General features: G+C 38.8%; 1 protein-coding gene across 9 annotated transcripts in view; it reads right to left on the bottom strand.

The window, feature by feature from the left end:
• PABIR2 (PABIR family member 2) overlaps positions 1 to 16,044 on the bottom strand; it is an 80,290-nt gene that overhangs the window by 46,631 nt on the left and 17,615 nt on the right. For 4 of the 9 annotated variants that reach the window (XM_024746567.1, XM_024746569.1, XM_024746568.1 and 1 more), the window contains exon 10: positions 10,695 to 13,648. The exons of 1 other annotated variant lie outside the window; for it this stretch is intronic. In XM_024746567.1, coding sequence (XP_024602335.1) covers positions 13,504 to 13,648 — 145 coding nt within the window. In that variant the 3' untranslated portion in view covers positions 10,695 to 13,503. Of the gene's footprint in view, positions 1 to 10,694; positions 13,649 to 16,044 lie in introns of those variants that run through there. 4 more of the 9 variants (XM_024746571.1, XM_024746572.1, XM_024746574.1 and 1 more) reach the window with 3 other exon arrangements.

Below are 16,044 nucleotides of genomic sequence, written 5' to 3'. Positions count from 1 at the left end.
AAAAAAAAAAAAAAAAAAAAAGCGATGGTCTCATTTAAAAAAGGATTTTCATATGTCCTAGCTAATAAGCACTAAATATGTTATATATATGAGTGAAGGGGAAGATTTTTAAAGGATAAGTAAAGTTAATGAGGTAAAGAAAAACACAAAGGATACATTATGGCAATTGAAAAATAGTGTACTAAGGAAAAACATGCCAAACGAGTTGAATCAGGAGGACACACTATAAAAAACAAAGCAACACCCAAACAAAACATCATTTGAAAATAGTTTACACACATTCTTCCAAAATTGATGCATGTTAGTGTTTGTACTAACATGACAATGTCTATGGGATTTTTAATGTTCATGTTTATTCTTCTCCTAAAATATGGTTCCTATTGCAGAAATTAATATTAATCTAAATTTTCTTCTTCCCACATGTCAGTGAATGAAGAAAAATAACAATTGTCGCACAATCATCAAAAAATATTCTGTTACCAAAAAAATTCTCTAACCAAAGGAATAAATGATAGATGTGGCATATCTCCAGTACAACTTTGTTGATAATTCATTTTCCACACACCTCTGGATACTACTGTATCTTTTTTAAAATTTATTTATTTATTTTTGCTGTGTTGGGTCTTTGTTTCTGTGCGAGGGCTTTGTCTAGTTGTGGCAAGCAGGGACCACTCTTCATCGCGGTGTGCGGGCCTCTCACTATCGCGGCCTCTTTTGTTGCATAGCACAGGCTCCAGACGCGCAGGCTCAGTAGTTGTGGCTCACGAGCCTAATTGCTCCGTGGCTTGTGGTATCCTCCCAGACCGGGACTCGAACCCGTGTCCCCTGCATTAGCAGGCAGATTCTCAACCACTGCGCCACCAGGGAAGCCCCTACTGTATCTTTTAATAGCCTCTCTAGTGTGACCGCTACCTCAATTTTAACCTCAAACCCCTAGTTGTCCCAGGTCAATTTGTATTCACATTCATCAAAGCCTTTAAAAAAAATCCTGCAAAATGTTTTTCTGTGGTAAACTGCTACTAAGCAGCATGCTTATTTATATAGGCTATCAAAACTCCTAAAGACACACAAAGATAAGGAGAAAGCAGATTTGTAGAGTCTAACACACGTGATTTTTCTATAGTGCCTTTCAACTGAGTGAAATTTCAAAGTGACGTTTATTGGATCAATCTATAATTACTGTATTAGAGAAAACAGGATCTATTACCAAGAGGCTCCTTTTACAATGACTGTCTGGGGGAAAGCCTGTTTTTCTGGGCTTGTGAAATCAAGTGACTCATTAAATTTCTGAGGTAAAAAAATCAACATTTGAAGAAAGCCTTATTCTACATGTTAAAAATTAAGTGTAATAGAAAAATACACCTAGGGTTTCTGGTGGTAGGGAGAAAAAAGACAACTGCTTAAGGGTTTATTAACAAATTCAATTGATAGGCACTCATAAACCTGCAGGCCCTCAGCTTACAAGTGTGCTACATTTCAAACGTTTATTGGTATATTTATTTTTTGGTGCCTGCAAAGCGTTTTCTTGAGGAAACAAAGTCATGATAGTTAGAGTCCCAAGTTAATTCACAAAAGTAAAGCTAAAGTACTGAAGGTTTGCAACGAAATTCTAAGAAGTAGTTTTAGTAATAAGGTCAAACAAATGCTGGAATGATTTCAACAATAAATTATTTTTCAGTTTTCCTGTTTTGGTACATGAGAGAATAATTATAGAAAGATAAGAAAGGCGGACCTTTTCAAGCACTTTAGATATTAACATTTAAGTTCCCTTTAAAACTTGCAACTTTTTAAAATTTATGCTTATTGGCCATACTTGAAGTTTTACTTTAGTTAACAAATGGACACAAGATGGAAATTAGGGAGAAAAATTAGGAGAGGGATTTTGATATGGAAACTGGGCAAGAACTGAAGCAGAAGCGGTGAGAGGGAACTAAAGAAAACATAGGGGTTGCCTCCACTTCATTCATTCATTCATTCGTTCGACTGTTAAGTGGCAGGCCCCATTGGTAAGTATAAGGACCGAGTAGTTCATCGTTCATTCAACCATTCGCCCTCCTCCCCAAGTGACCCAGATAGTCAAGTGGACTGCATATTTTGAAAAAACATATTTGCATCTTTCATACTGTGTGTGAAGTTGAGTAGCTTTTCATATATTTAAGGCTCATTTCTTCTGTGAACTGTGTTTTCATATTTTTGCCCATTTTCCTCTTGTGAGTTTTAGCCTACCCCCCACTCTGAAATTTGAGTTCTTTATATATGTATTTGGGATATTAGCCATTTAGATAAGTATTTCTCCCAGTTTTGTTGTGTTTCTTTTGACTGTGCTTATGTGGTGTTTTTGTCTGTTTGTTTGTTTGTTTGTTTTTGTTGGGGGGTTTTTGGCACGCAACAGGTTTCTATTTTTATGTAGACTTTACTTTTATGTAGTTGAAATTATCCATCTTTTTCATTGTATCTGGATTTGGAGTCATACTTCGAAAGGCTTTCCCTATACCCAGGTTATAAAGGATTTCATCCATGTTTTCTTATATTACTTACATGGTTTCATTTTTTAACATTTAGATCCACTTGGAGTTTATTCCAGTGTACAGTGTGAGGTATGGAACCAAATTGTCTATTTTTACAGCAATCCATTATCCCAACAGCATTTATTAAAAAGTCTAGGGCTTCCCTGGTGGCGCAGTGGTTGAGAGTCCGCCTGCTGATGCAGGGGACACGGGTTCGTGCCCCGGTCCAGGAAGATCCTACATGCCGCGGAGCGGCTGGGCCCATGAGCCATGGCAGCTGAGCCTGCACATCCAGAGCCTGTGCATCCAGAGCCTGTGCTCCGCAATGGGAGAGGCCGCTACAGTGAGAGGCCCGCGTACCGCAAAAAAAAAAAAAAAAAAAGTCCATTTTTGCCCCAGTGATCTGGGTATACCACCTTTACTATATGTTAAATTTTACACTTGGTCTATGTCTGGACTTTCCACTTTGCTCCAATGATCTGTCTGTTCACGCACCAGTATAATATAATAAAGGTAACAGGTTATAACACGTTGGTATGCAAAAAGGGGGGCAGCTTTCTTTACAGAAGAATGCTACCTAATAAATGTGGAAGGAATGACAGAATTAGTAAAATATTTTGCGGCCACCATCTTAAAAACTGACCCAGGGAGGCATCACTAATGGATGCTAAAACTATTGGGTGAAAGTTGTTGGGGAACAGGACATTTACATGGTCACATTTAATACTTTTAAAATACTAATTTAATATTAACTACAAAGGGGGAAAAGTACCTTTACAGTGGAGAAATCTGGAGAACACTACCTTGACTAAGTGACTGAACTTGGCATCACCAGTGGAACAACTGACATCATGTACCTCCTGATATGATGCAATGGGAATCACCTATGTGGTATTCTTGCCAAAAAGATTTAACTAATCTAATGTTTAATTGAATCTAATCATGAGGAAACAATCCGACAAATCTGAACGACAGGACCTCATACAAGACAATTGGCCCAGACTCTTCAAAATGAGTATTTCATGAAAGATGAAAGAAAGTGAGGGGACTGTTCTACATTAAAGAAAACTAAAGAAACATGACAACTAAATGAATTTACATGACCTTTGAGCCTAAATTTTGAATCCTCAATTGAAAAAAATTGATAAAATAATATTATTTAATTCACAGTCCATATTCAGATTTCCCAAATTGTCCCAATAATCTCTTTTAGATCAGAACCACCCAGCTCAACCACAGACTCATGAGAAAAAATGAACTATTTAGTTTTAAGTCACTAAGGTTTCAGGGGGAAGGAGAGGGAGATTACACAGTAATAGCTTATATAAATATGCTACCATTTGTGTGAAATTTGGGAAAAGAGAATATGTTGATGAATTTGTTTACATATATGCAAACTTTCTCTGTAAGGATACACAGGAACATAAAACCACAATTGCTGTGGGGAAGAGGAGCTATGGTGGCTGGCGGATGAAGACACGAGGGAGACACTTCATTTTCTGCCCTATTGTACCTGTAGAATTTTAAACACATGAATGTATTTCCAATGAATGAATGAGTGAATGAATGAAATCTGTTTCTTTTACTCATGTCTTTCCAGGACCCTTGAATCATCTCTAGTGGTAATGGGAACTCTCATACCCTACTGATGAGAGTATAAATTGGTACAATCTTGGTGGGGTGGAGGTGTGGCTTTAAGAAATGCCTATAACGTAAGGTCAGACACTATAAAACTCTTCAAGGAAAACATAGGCAGAACGCTCTATGACATAAATCACAGCAAGATCCTTTCTGACCCACCTCCTAGAGAAATGGAAATAAAAACAAAAATAAACAAATGGGGCCTAATGAAACTTAAAAGCTTTTGCACAGCAAAGGAAACCGTAAACAAGACGAAAAGACAACCCTCAGAATGGGAGAAAATATTTGCAAATGAAGCAACTGACGAAGGATTAATCTCCAAAACACACAAGCAACTCATGCAGCTCAATATCAAAAAAACAAACAACCCAATCCAAAAATGGGCAGAAGACCTAAATAGACATTTCTCCAAAGAAGATACACAGATGGCCAAGAGGCATATGAAAGGATGCTCAACATCACTAATCATCAGAGAAATGCAAATCAAAACTACAATGAGGTATCACCTCACGCCAGTCAGAATGGCCATCATCAAAAAAATCTAGAAATAATAAATGCTGGAGAGGGTGTGGAGGAAAGGGAACCCTCTTGCACTGTTGGTAGGAATGTAAATTGATACAGCCACTATGGAAAACAGTATGGAGGTTCCTTAAAAGTTAAAAATAGAACTACCATAGGGCCCAGCAATCCCACTACCGGGCATATACCCTGAGAAAACCATAATTCAAAAAGAGTCATGTACCACAATGTTCATTGCAGCTCTATTTACAATACCCAGGACATGGAAGCAACCTAAGTGTCCATCGACAGATGAATGGATGAAGAAGATGTGGCACATATATACAATGGAATATTACTCAGCCATAAAAAGAAACGAAATTAAGTTATTTGTAGTGAGGTGGATGGACCTAGAGTCTGTCATACAGAGTGAAGTAAGTCAGAAAGACAAACAGAAATACCGTATGCTAACACACATATATATGGAATCTAAAAAAATAAAATGGTCCTGAAGAACCTACGGGCAGGACAGGAATAAAGACACAGATGTAGAGAATGGACTTGAGGACGCGGGGAGTGGGAAGGGTAAGCTGGGATGAAGTGAAAGAATGGCATGGACATATCTACACTACCAAATGTAAAATAGATAGCTAGTGGGAAGCAGCCGCATAGCACAGGGAGATCAGCTCAGTGCTTTGTGACCACCTAGAGGGGTGGGATAGGGAGGGTGGGAGGGAGACGCAAGAAGGAGGGGATATGGGGACATATGTATACGTATAGCTGATTCACTTTGTTATAAAGCAGAAACTAACACACCATTGTAAAGCAATTATACTCCAATAAAGATGTTAAACAAAAGAAATACTGATAAAATATGCAAATACATATGCAATACATAGACTATCTCCAGAAGAACCCACCAGAAGCTGATAACACTGGTTGCTTCTGAGGAAGGACCTTATGGGACTGTGAATCCAGGGTAGAAGGAAGACTGACTTTTCCCTCCATGCCCTTTTTATTCTTTGAATTTTTATGCTGAACTTGTATTACCTTCTCAAAAGGAGCATAATAAAATAAAATGCACATACCCTTTGACTAAACTATTTATCACTTCTAAGATTCTCTCCTGCAGAAATACTTACAGAAACAAAGATATTACTTGTGTATACTAATAAAGTATAAGGAACCTAAATGACCATCAGTTAAGGATTAGTTAAATAAATTATGGAATGTTCATACATGGGAATACTATACAATTACTAAAAATGAACCCATAAATCATCACCCAGGCTGACACAGAATATTCCAGAAATCCGGAAGCATTCCCTAATGCCTGCATCCAGCCTTTCCCACCCTGTAAGTTACTACAAACTGAATAAACCCATGTAACCATCACCCAGGTCACATAGAACACTCCAGAACACTTGAGGCGCCCCCTAATGCCCACTTCTAGCCGTTCGCCCCCTGTGAATGACCACAAGCTGAATAAACCCATGTAACCATCATCCAGATCACACAGAACATTCCACAGACCATCCAGTTTGTAGTAATTCATCAAGCTGTACACTTTTTTGTATGTATGTTATACTTCAATAAAAAGTGTGAAAATATGCATGTGTGTCTGTTATAAATATGTTCACATATACATAGAAAAAGGTAATTAGGCATACAAATCAAACTATGGATGAAAAGGCTACGGGGGGAGGCATTTATTTACTTTGCATACTTCTATAAGGTTTAAACTTTATAATGAATTTTTCCCTTCACAATTTATAATTTTAAAATGAAGAAAAATAATGAAGAAAAACACTTTTAAAAAAGAAAATGATTTTAAACATTGTTATGAAATGTTAGTTTTGTCTTAGAAGAGGAAATATACAACATCAGGGTTTTAAATCCTAAAATTCTTGACCACTACCTACAACAGCCAGTCCCCCGTCCTCCCAATCCAACCCCATAGGGCCTGGAGGGAGATAAATGTCTGAAGAATAGATTCAGACAAAGAAACACTTAACTAGCTCGGTCTTTCACCTCAGACTTCAGTGTAGTCACCGAAGGGATTAGACCAAAACTTCCTTTTGCCCAAACCGGGCAGGCCTCAGTGACCCAGACGACAAGCTTCTTTCTCTGAGGGCTACATTCTGACCTTAGCTTTGGAGCTCTCACCACTACTTTAGTCAGAAGAGATGGTTAAGGAAACAAACTGAAGGAAAACCACACCTAGGGAAGGCAAGAAACCATTTAGGGTGACTGATTGGTCCCAGTTTGCCCAGGATTTTCCTTGTGTTAGCACTGAAAGTCCCCAGAAAACCCTTCAGTTCCAAGCAAACCAGGACCTAGGAAATCAGGCCTCAAGTGCCTTTTAGGCCTCTTCTCCCTGAGCCCCAACCAAGTTCCCCTTTGATCTGCAAGGTGAGGGGGAGTGTCTTCTCCTCAGAAGCTAAAGGAGAGATGCCAGACTTCTCTTACCACACTTTATAGGAGAAGAGCTAGCAGAATCAGAATCCCAGAAAGAGGCTCCAAAGAGGCACCCCAAAGAGCATTTCACACAGATTCAACAGCTTTTAACCTCTTCATACCAACAATTCCACACATCATTGTGACCCAATCCAATCCTGGATCAAAGTTCTGATTTATATTTTACTTTGAAGATTTTGGCTATACCTAGCTAGCTATTACTCAGACTCCTGTTTACTGAAGATGTTTCTTTTAGTGAACTCACTTTTTCTTTGTTACATTTATCTTTAAAATACATCTTTAAAAATATTATTTGCTAAGTTTATTTTAACAGAACACTTCCCATCACTTTCATAAATGGAAAATTGGTATCACATGCCACAAACAGAAGGTACATATTAGGTACATATGAATAACTATCACCTAAAGGGAGTACTCCTTGATGAAGATTCCTCATGCAAGTTTTCCTCAGGAATGCCTGGAACGCAAGAAGCTTGGTGCTCCTCCTAGAGGTCAGAGTGTGTGGTTAACACTGCTCTGGGAGTTTCTTCCAGCTCCTTCTATAGGTTAACCCTCCCCCATGACTTTCTTTCAGCTCCCTCTACAGGTTGGAGTGATTATCTTTCAGCTCCCTCTGTGGGTTAGAGTGGGGGAGGAGGGTTATTGTTCAACAAAATTTTATTGAGTGACTATTATGTTGTAGATACAGCGCTGAGGATACAGGGGAGAACATGGGAACAATTTCGTATCGTAACTGAGCACGGATAGGGAAAGAGGGGAAAGACGAAGTTAGAAGATTTGGGCACAGACTGTACTGTCTCTATTTCCTAAACCCCTGTTTATTCAAGCCATTGCAATCTGACTTTTGTTCCTTCCACCTCACCAAAAGTACGCTCATGAAAGTCTCTACGAGACTTCCTAATGATCGGATCCAATGGGAAGTTTTGCATCCTCATCTTAAGTGACCCTGGACACGACTCCCTCAGCTTTGCTGACAGCGTTAGCTGCTTTCTCCAAGGTTTTCTCCTATCCCTCTTGCCACCCCAGCTCTCCTTCAACCTGCCTCTTATATGTTGATGCTTGTCAGGATTTTGTCCTTAACCCTCTTCTCCATAAATCTCCTTTCTTATGTCTACACCCATAGCTCCCACCTACATAACCTAAAGACTCCCAAATCCTGAAAGACCAGAGGTGCCTCTATTTCTCTCTCCAACCCCATTTCTCATGTTAGCAAATTACTTGTATGACTGTGAGAGTGCCTTGGTCTCTTCTTCCTGTATCCGATTTCCCTCTCACTTCTCCCTCCACCCGAGGTTTGTTCTTCGATTCAGCTTCAGCTTCCCAGTATTCTGGGAAGGACTCCAGAAGCACAGCCCGGGTGCTCTCCCTTTGTGCTCCCCAAAACACTAGAATTGGCGCTTCTAATGGTCAGCGTACCTCTGTTTATTTCACTAGGCTTGTCCCCTTGAAGGTACTGACTGCATCTGCATTTACAGTTCCCAGCACAGGGCTCAAAAAATACTTTTAAATTGATGAATATAAGAAATCCATGAGCTGTGAACAGGTAAACATGGAGGAAGAGAAGCTTGGGGATGGCTGGGGTGCGTGTGAGAAAGGGATATTTAAAACTTGAGTATTTAGAATAGAATTCCCTTTCCCTTCCTCCTATGGAGGCAGCCAGGGCTGGAGGGGCCGAGGGGGCATTGATGTGTCAGGGTCAGAAATTGGTTACATACAGGAGAAATGAGCAATTGTATTGAGGATAAAGGGAAACAGGCTTGTCACTATCCGAGAATAGTTACAAATATGGATAGGACGGATGCTGGAATGAACTCGGTAGTGTTGAACTGGAATCGGAGATACTCATGGTCTTTAATAGATGATCAGATATACATGTGTGTGTATACATAAATATACATTTACATGTATTTTCTGTGTTGAGAGGGCCTTTATTTATTATTATTTTTCGGCTGTGCCGCACAGCTTGCAAGATCTGTTCCCCGAACAGGGATTGAACCCAGGCCATGGCAGTGAAAGCCCAGAATCCTAACCACTAGGCCACCAGGGAAGTCCCGAGAAGGACTTTAAACCATAATGCTCAAGTAGCAGTGATTATACCTAGTGCCTATATTTTGGTAATTGTACCAAATACCATTCTCTATTAAAAGGAATCAAGGCTCCTTAGAGAAACAGCTGATCGCAGGGCTTGGGGCAAGGAAAGTATGAATCTGGGACATCTTATGCCAGAAAGTAAAACACTGCTCAAAAAATGATAGATTTGCCAAAAGGACACAGCAGCCAGCTTGCAGGGACTCTCACTGTCCGTATCTGAGATGTGAATATCAAAAAAAAAAAAAAAGTCATGGTTATGAATAAAAACCCACTGACTAAAATAGGAGTCCACGAGTCCACAAGGATCAAATAAATGGTGGAGAAGGGTAAGTTCTTCTTTACACTAGAATGCCAATTAATAGTGTAGAAGGAATAAGGGAAGTAGAGAGTCACCATTGGGTAGTCATCATAACACTAGCAGGCAAGAAAGAGCAAAAGATACTAAAATTACTGGGGGAAAGTTTGATGAAAAACCAGGATATTTATAGTCTCAAAGTACTTCCACACAAAATATTTTACCAATTTCAGAGGGAAAACGCTAACTATGCAGTGGAGAAACACAGCAGACACCTCCTTAACCAAAGGATCAAGGGTCACCAGTAATAGGACGAAGTGGTACCATGTGCCTCCTGCAATGAGATGTTGAGAACACAACACCCCTTCTGTGGTATTTCTGCCCAAAATGCATAACCTGAATTTAGTAACGAGGAAATATCAGTCAATCTAAATTGAAGGACATTTTTCAAAATAACTGGCTAGTACTTCTCAAAACTATGAGGATCACAAAAGACAAGGAAAGACTGGGGGATTTCCAGGTTGAGGGAGACTAAAGACACGTAATGAGTAAGTGTGACACATAATCCTGGATGGAATCCTGGGCCGGAAGGAAATTTTTTTCCCTCTTGCTAAAAGAGCCTTACTGGCACCACAGGCAAAATATGAACGGGGTCTGTGCACTAGGTGGGATAGTTTTGTATCAAGGTTAATTTCCTGATTTTGATAGCTGCAATGTGGTCATGTAGAAATGTCCTTGTCTTTAGGAAATTTACACTGAAGCACTTAAGAGTAATGGGGTATCATGTATGTATCTTATTCTCAGATGGTTCAGAAAAAATGTGACACACACATACAAATATACACAGACACATACATACATACAAGCGAGTGGGAGGGATGGTAAAACTAATGTGGTTAAATATCAACAACTGAGGAACCTGGGTGAAAAATATATGGGAGTTCTTTGGGCTATTCTTGCAACTTTTCTCTAAGTGTGAAATAAAATAGTTCATGTATTTTTTAAATACTGAAAAGAAAAGTGAGTGTTTAAAGCCTGAGTCATGCATGAAAGGCTTTTATTTTTTGCCTGTCTACCCAACCCCCGCCACCTTGCTCCAAAAACAATTTAGAGTCTTATGAATATGTAAAAAAAAACACAAGATACAATAAATCCAAAACAAGTAAGAAATACGTGCAGCCTTGGCAAGAACCTTGTAAATTGTCAAATTCTACAAAATGCTCTTGAAAATTTGACAGATTATGTGGAGAGGTTTCTCTTTGTTTTGGGAAACAACCCAAACTTCAAAACAGCTATCAGTTCTTTTGTGTTCCCCATATCCTTTTATTCAAAACTTGACTGCAATTAGACACAGAGAATGCAATACTGGGATATGGATAGGCTTAAAAATTTTACAGAATTTTATGCATGTGTACACACTTTATTAAGTTTGCATTCTAAGATATACACAAGGTCAGCAGTTCACAAAACTTATTATTATTCCAAAAGCAGTTATCATGAAACACAGTGATTATATGTCAGTCAAGCAAAAAGAGCATCTAGTAAATTTTCTTATCATATCATCTCTTATACTTGTTTTCAAATAGAAGCCTAAAATATGATATCATATTAGAATAGGAAGAGAGAATTTTACTTTATAATGATCACTTTTCAAATATTAGACTTTATATAAAAATAAAGGAGTACTGTCAACAAAGCTCACCTGAAGGTTAGCATCTCTATCTTTTATGTAATCCGAAACAACCCCTGCACAAACTTAACTTTCTAGTCACTTTAAACGATAAAAATGAACCTTGGCTTAAACAGTAAAGTCAGTTACCTTGCCTCCTAGTTCTCATAACAGAGGAACAACTGCATTTTCCTGTCCCAATTCTACCCCACCGCTGAATTTCAAAAATAAATTTAAATATCATTACATTCTAAAGGTTATGTCTTAAGAGTCCTAAATTAGAGCCAAAAAATGATGGCCAAAAGTGTCCCTTTAAGGCAAAGAAGACAGTAGAGAGCTGGTGGATAAATACCCTATAGGAGAAAACCATCTCTCAGTATTATATAGGCAGAGACTTTTAACATGGTTCTTTCACAAACAGAATAAATACACTGCATACCACTGATGTAATTTTTCTTTAAAATGACATACGGAGAACAATCTTCATAGTATGTACATTCATGTTAGGTTTGAAGGATTATGGACTTTGCACAGGTGAAAGCCAATATGAGAAATAAAGCCTCGAATGGCCATTATGGCAGTTATCACAATTTAAAATAAACAACACAGCTGATGCTACAAGAGAACTACTTACTGCAAGCTAAGTGATGCTCTCTTATAATTCAGAGAGAATAGGTTTCCCTTCAAGCCCTACAGTATTACTAGTCTGTGGGTACCCTCAAAGCACATCATCTTCCTTTAAAATTCAACGACCTTTGCCTTCAAAAGACACAAAAGCAGTAGTTTTCATTTCTTACATTCATTTAAAAATGGAATATTATGGTCCTAGCAGGCAAATTTGCATGTTAAATACAGACAATCCAACCACGATGTCTGAACATTAAAAGAGATCTATCACAACAGACATTTTGCACACAGTTTTAAATAATAAATAACATGGCAATAGATTACACTCAGGTTTTTAAAATAGCTCTATCGGGATTTTCCTCTTTTAAATGTTAAATAACTTATGGTACCGCAGACTTACTATCATGTACACTGTTGACAGCTCAAACAGCTTCTTAAAAGCAGAATGCACAATGACATTGACTTTGGCAGCTCCTAAAAGCTTCCTCATAGATATTCAACTGCGCTTCCCATAAGGCAGCATGTAGAAGAACTGGACTCTGATTCTGGGGGCAACACAATAACCAAAATACAGTTGACAACACCACTCACCACACAACAAAACAAACAACTCCAATGACAAAAAAGTAATCAGAAAGAAGCAGCAATCAAAACGGTATGTGGCAATCAGACACATAAAGCCCGTTGTCTATCCTACCTTATGATATACATCTTTACAGCATGATACTGAACCCCAAGGCCCCTCAGGCCTCATTACACCACCCAAGACAAGCTGTCAAGCTCCGTGTACACTTTTCTACACAGTGGTTTGTGTGTAAATAACATTATTCATTCATTTGTAGATGCTCCACACATCTGGTCAAGGCAGGAATTTCTTCTCCTTGATAACACCACCTAGAAACATTAACAATATTTTATATATTCCTTAGGGCAACAGGTTTGAGGAGAACAATATCAACTGGGGTAGCTTAGTCATAAGAAGCTGTGGTGACTAATCCCGGCATCCTGTTAAGTCCGTTTACATTCTCAGCACTAAAATCAACCCTTGCATCCTACACTCCAACAGCAAAGAAGCAATATGCACAGTAATGAAAGCAACGACATGTTTTTTCCCCTTTGTGAGAAATGGCAAGGAAGCGGCTCAAACAGGAAAGGGAAACAAAATAATGTACTTTAAGCTGATGCAGAAAAATAAAAACTTATATCAAAAGCAACGCATCTAATATTGTGAGATAAAGAGATTTGAGACTTATATAGTCAACAGAGAACAACAACAAAAATCTCTCAAGCAAGAGAATTTCTGATCAACTCTAGCTGTCATGACACTGCTGGGAAAAAGAACCATTGTTGAAAATACGTATTAGTGCTTTCCTTAAATGTATAGACTCTAAAATACGTGCTCTTTGAAGCACTGAGAAAAAAAAAAAATATATATATATATATATGTACTCTAAGCAATCAAAAATGAGTATTTGAGATCCATTACTAGTTCAAAATGAGATCAGCAAAAAGAGACCTAAGTAAGGTTACTACACTCATAAAATCAAACTTTAGAGAAGTGCCAAAAAAGAACGGCATCAAAATGGTTTAGATCAGTAACACTTTAATCCTCATTATGGATCAAAGTTCCCTGTGTTCCTCCCTGAATGTTTTCTGCAGGAAACAGCAGTTAGAACACTGAATCAGAAATGGGTAAGTCACTTGGGTGAGAGATCATCCATCAAGATGAACGGAGAGCATGAATTGGAGCATGCTACTGGAGCCTCTGCGGTTGTGCTGCCTTTAGCCAGTGAGTCTGAGGACAAGCCACTGCGGCTACTACTGCCATCCAAAATATCTGAACTGAGGACAAAGCAAAAAGAATTATAAGCAGATGCATCTATCAGGGTAAAGGCAAACATAACATGCAATGACATGGTTTCAAGAACTCACGGATCAGTACAGCATTGGTAAATCATAAAAAGCATAAAAGCAACAGCAAAACTAGAGAATGTACTATATTCAGATACCTGGGAGAGGACAATGTCAGAGAAATCCCAAGTTAAGACACGCAAGGTTCTGTATCATTTGGGTGCTCTCCTAGAGGCACCAGAAGGTCCAACATACCAGTAAGTGTTCCTCTTGACATGTCATGGTTTCCGTGAGGGAGTTCCCCTACCTTCCGCTCAAGCGATTTCTACCCTTATATTTCTCTTCTTTAAAAAATTGGTTTTATTTTTATACTTCTCTTCTTACCTTCAGCCTTCGAGTAAGAGGAGTGGTTACTCGTTGAGGTACCCTGGACTGTCGGAAGTATTCTAGCAAGTATACTGCTTCATGGTCCTTCCATTCCAGAACAGTCTTTCAACTGCTCTAGATTTTAATCACTTCCCCACTCCCAAGAGCCCTTCGACTCATACACATTTTTTTCTAATTTCCTCCATTATTTGCCTTTTATGTTCTTCTCATTTTATGAATTTCTTAGACTATTTCCTTTCCTATTGCTTTCAAAACTCAAAGGTCTCCCTCCTATTTCTAAAAGACTTGTTTCTTTGATCCCTTCAGTTAACTTCCAGTCAAGCTTCTAATAGGAATGCTCTATATCCACAGACCCAATACCCTCACAGCACATTTGCCTCTTGAATCCTGACAATTGGCTTGTGCTCCTGTCCTTCCACTAAGACTCCTGATCTGGTCATCAAGAGCCTCTAGAACCCAGCCTGGGGACACCTGACCCATCCAGCCCAGGCTCCCAGGGCTCCCAACAATCAAGCCAGCCTGCCTCATGAATCTGGCTACAGACTTTAGCGTTCACAATTGGCAGCCTTCACAATGTGACATGAGGCTGCCTTCCTGGCTACGATACCCATCAATACAACGTGTAAGCTCTGTGCTGTATATTTGGCCCGAATTCACTCATTCAGTCATTACATTTCTTCTAATATTTACTGAGTACCTGCCAAGTGCAGAATGCACGCCAGCTATTAGAAATACAATGGTATATAAGACAGACATGATCCCTGCCCTCATCTAATTTACAGTATAGTACAGGAGACAGACAGTTATATAATCATGCTAATAAATATATAATTATAATTTGTGATCAAAGCAGTAAAGATAGAAGGGACTCTGAGAGTATATAACATGGGTGACCTGATCTAATTTGGAGGAATACGGAGGAACAAGGCTCCCCCAAAGTGATATTTGAGCAGTTGTCTGAAAGATGAGTAGGCCTTAACTGGGTAAAGCTGGGGAAGAAGCAAGGTTATTTCTAGGAGCCAAAACCAGGCTAGTATGGCTATAGCACAGGGAGCAAGGAGAACATGATGAGAGAAAGCTGGCGAGGGAGTCAGGTAGTTTTAGGATCTACACAGACACACTTTTTTATTTTTGAAAAGGAAACAAAGCATAGAATTGGAGAAGGACTTGTGAATCAGCAAATATAGGTTCTAGTTTAAGTTTGATCACTAGCTCCTTTGCAAAAGCTCATCCTGGTCTAAACTGCCCTGAAACTCAATATTATGTCTTTAATATTATCGTTTTTATGAATTTCCAAGTTAATACATTTCCACTGTTAAGCAACCTATGATACATTTGGAAGTTTCTGGGCTTCGTACCACCCTTAATAAAATGTAACTTCCCCCAACCCAGCTTCTCTACTCTTATATTTCTTCAAAATGTCATTTCTTTCTTTTGCCTGTGGATTGTTTTCAGATGGAAACAGAATACAAATAGGCTTTGGAAAAGTAAAAATATCGGGTTGGCCAAAAGGTTCGTTCGTTTTTTCCCATAAGATGGCAATAGTAGCGCTTAGTCATCTTTAACTTCATTCGAAACAATTTTGTTAGACTGTGTTGTGACAGCTGTCGTATCAGCGTGCATTTAAAAAATATCAAAATTGGTGAATTTTTGTGTAGCCATTTTAATATTGAAGATGGAAGAAAATAGCAACATTTTCGGCATATTATGCTTTATTATGTCAAGAAAGGTAAAAACGCAACCAAAATGCATAAAAAGGTTTGTGCAGTGTATGGACAAGGTGCTGTGACTGATCGAACGTGTCAAAAGTGGTTTGCGAAGTTCTGTGCTGGAGATTTCTCACTGGCTGATGCTCCACAGTCGGGTAGACCAGTTGACGTTGATAGTGATCAAATCGAGACATTAATTGAGAACAATTAATGTTATACCACGCGGGAGATAGCCGACGTACTCAAAATATCCAAATCAAGCGTTGAAAATCATTTGCACCAGCTTGGTTA

This window comes from Neophocaena asiaeorientalis, unplaced genomic scaffold, assembly GCF_003031525.2.
Source record: "Neophocaena asiaeorientalis asiaeorientalis breed wild unplaced genomic scaffold, Neophocaena_asiaeorientalis_V1.1 scaffold1019, whole genome shotgun sequence".
In the NCBI taxonomy this organism is placed as follows: Eukaryota; Metazoa; Chordata; class Mammalia; order Artiodactyla; family Phocoenidae; genus Neophocaena; species Neophocaena asiaeorientalis.
This window is presented reverse-complemented; position numbering and strand designations above follow the sequence as displayed.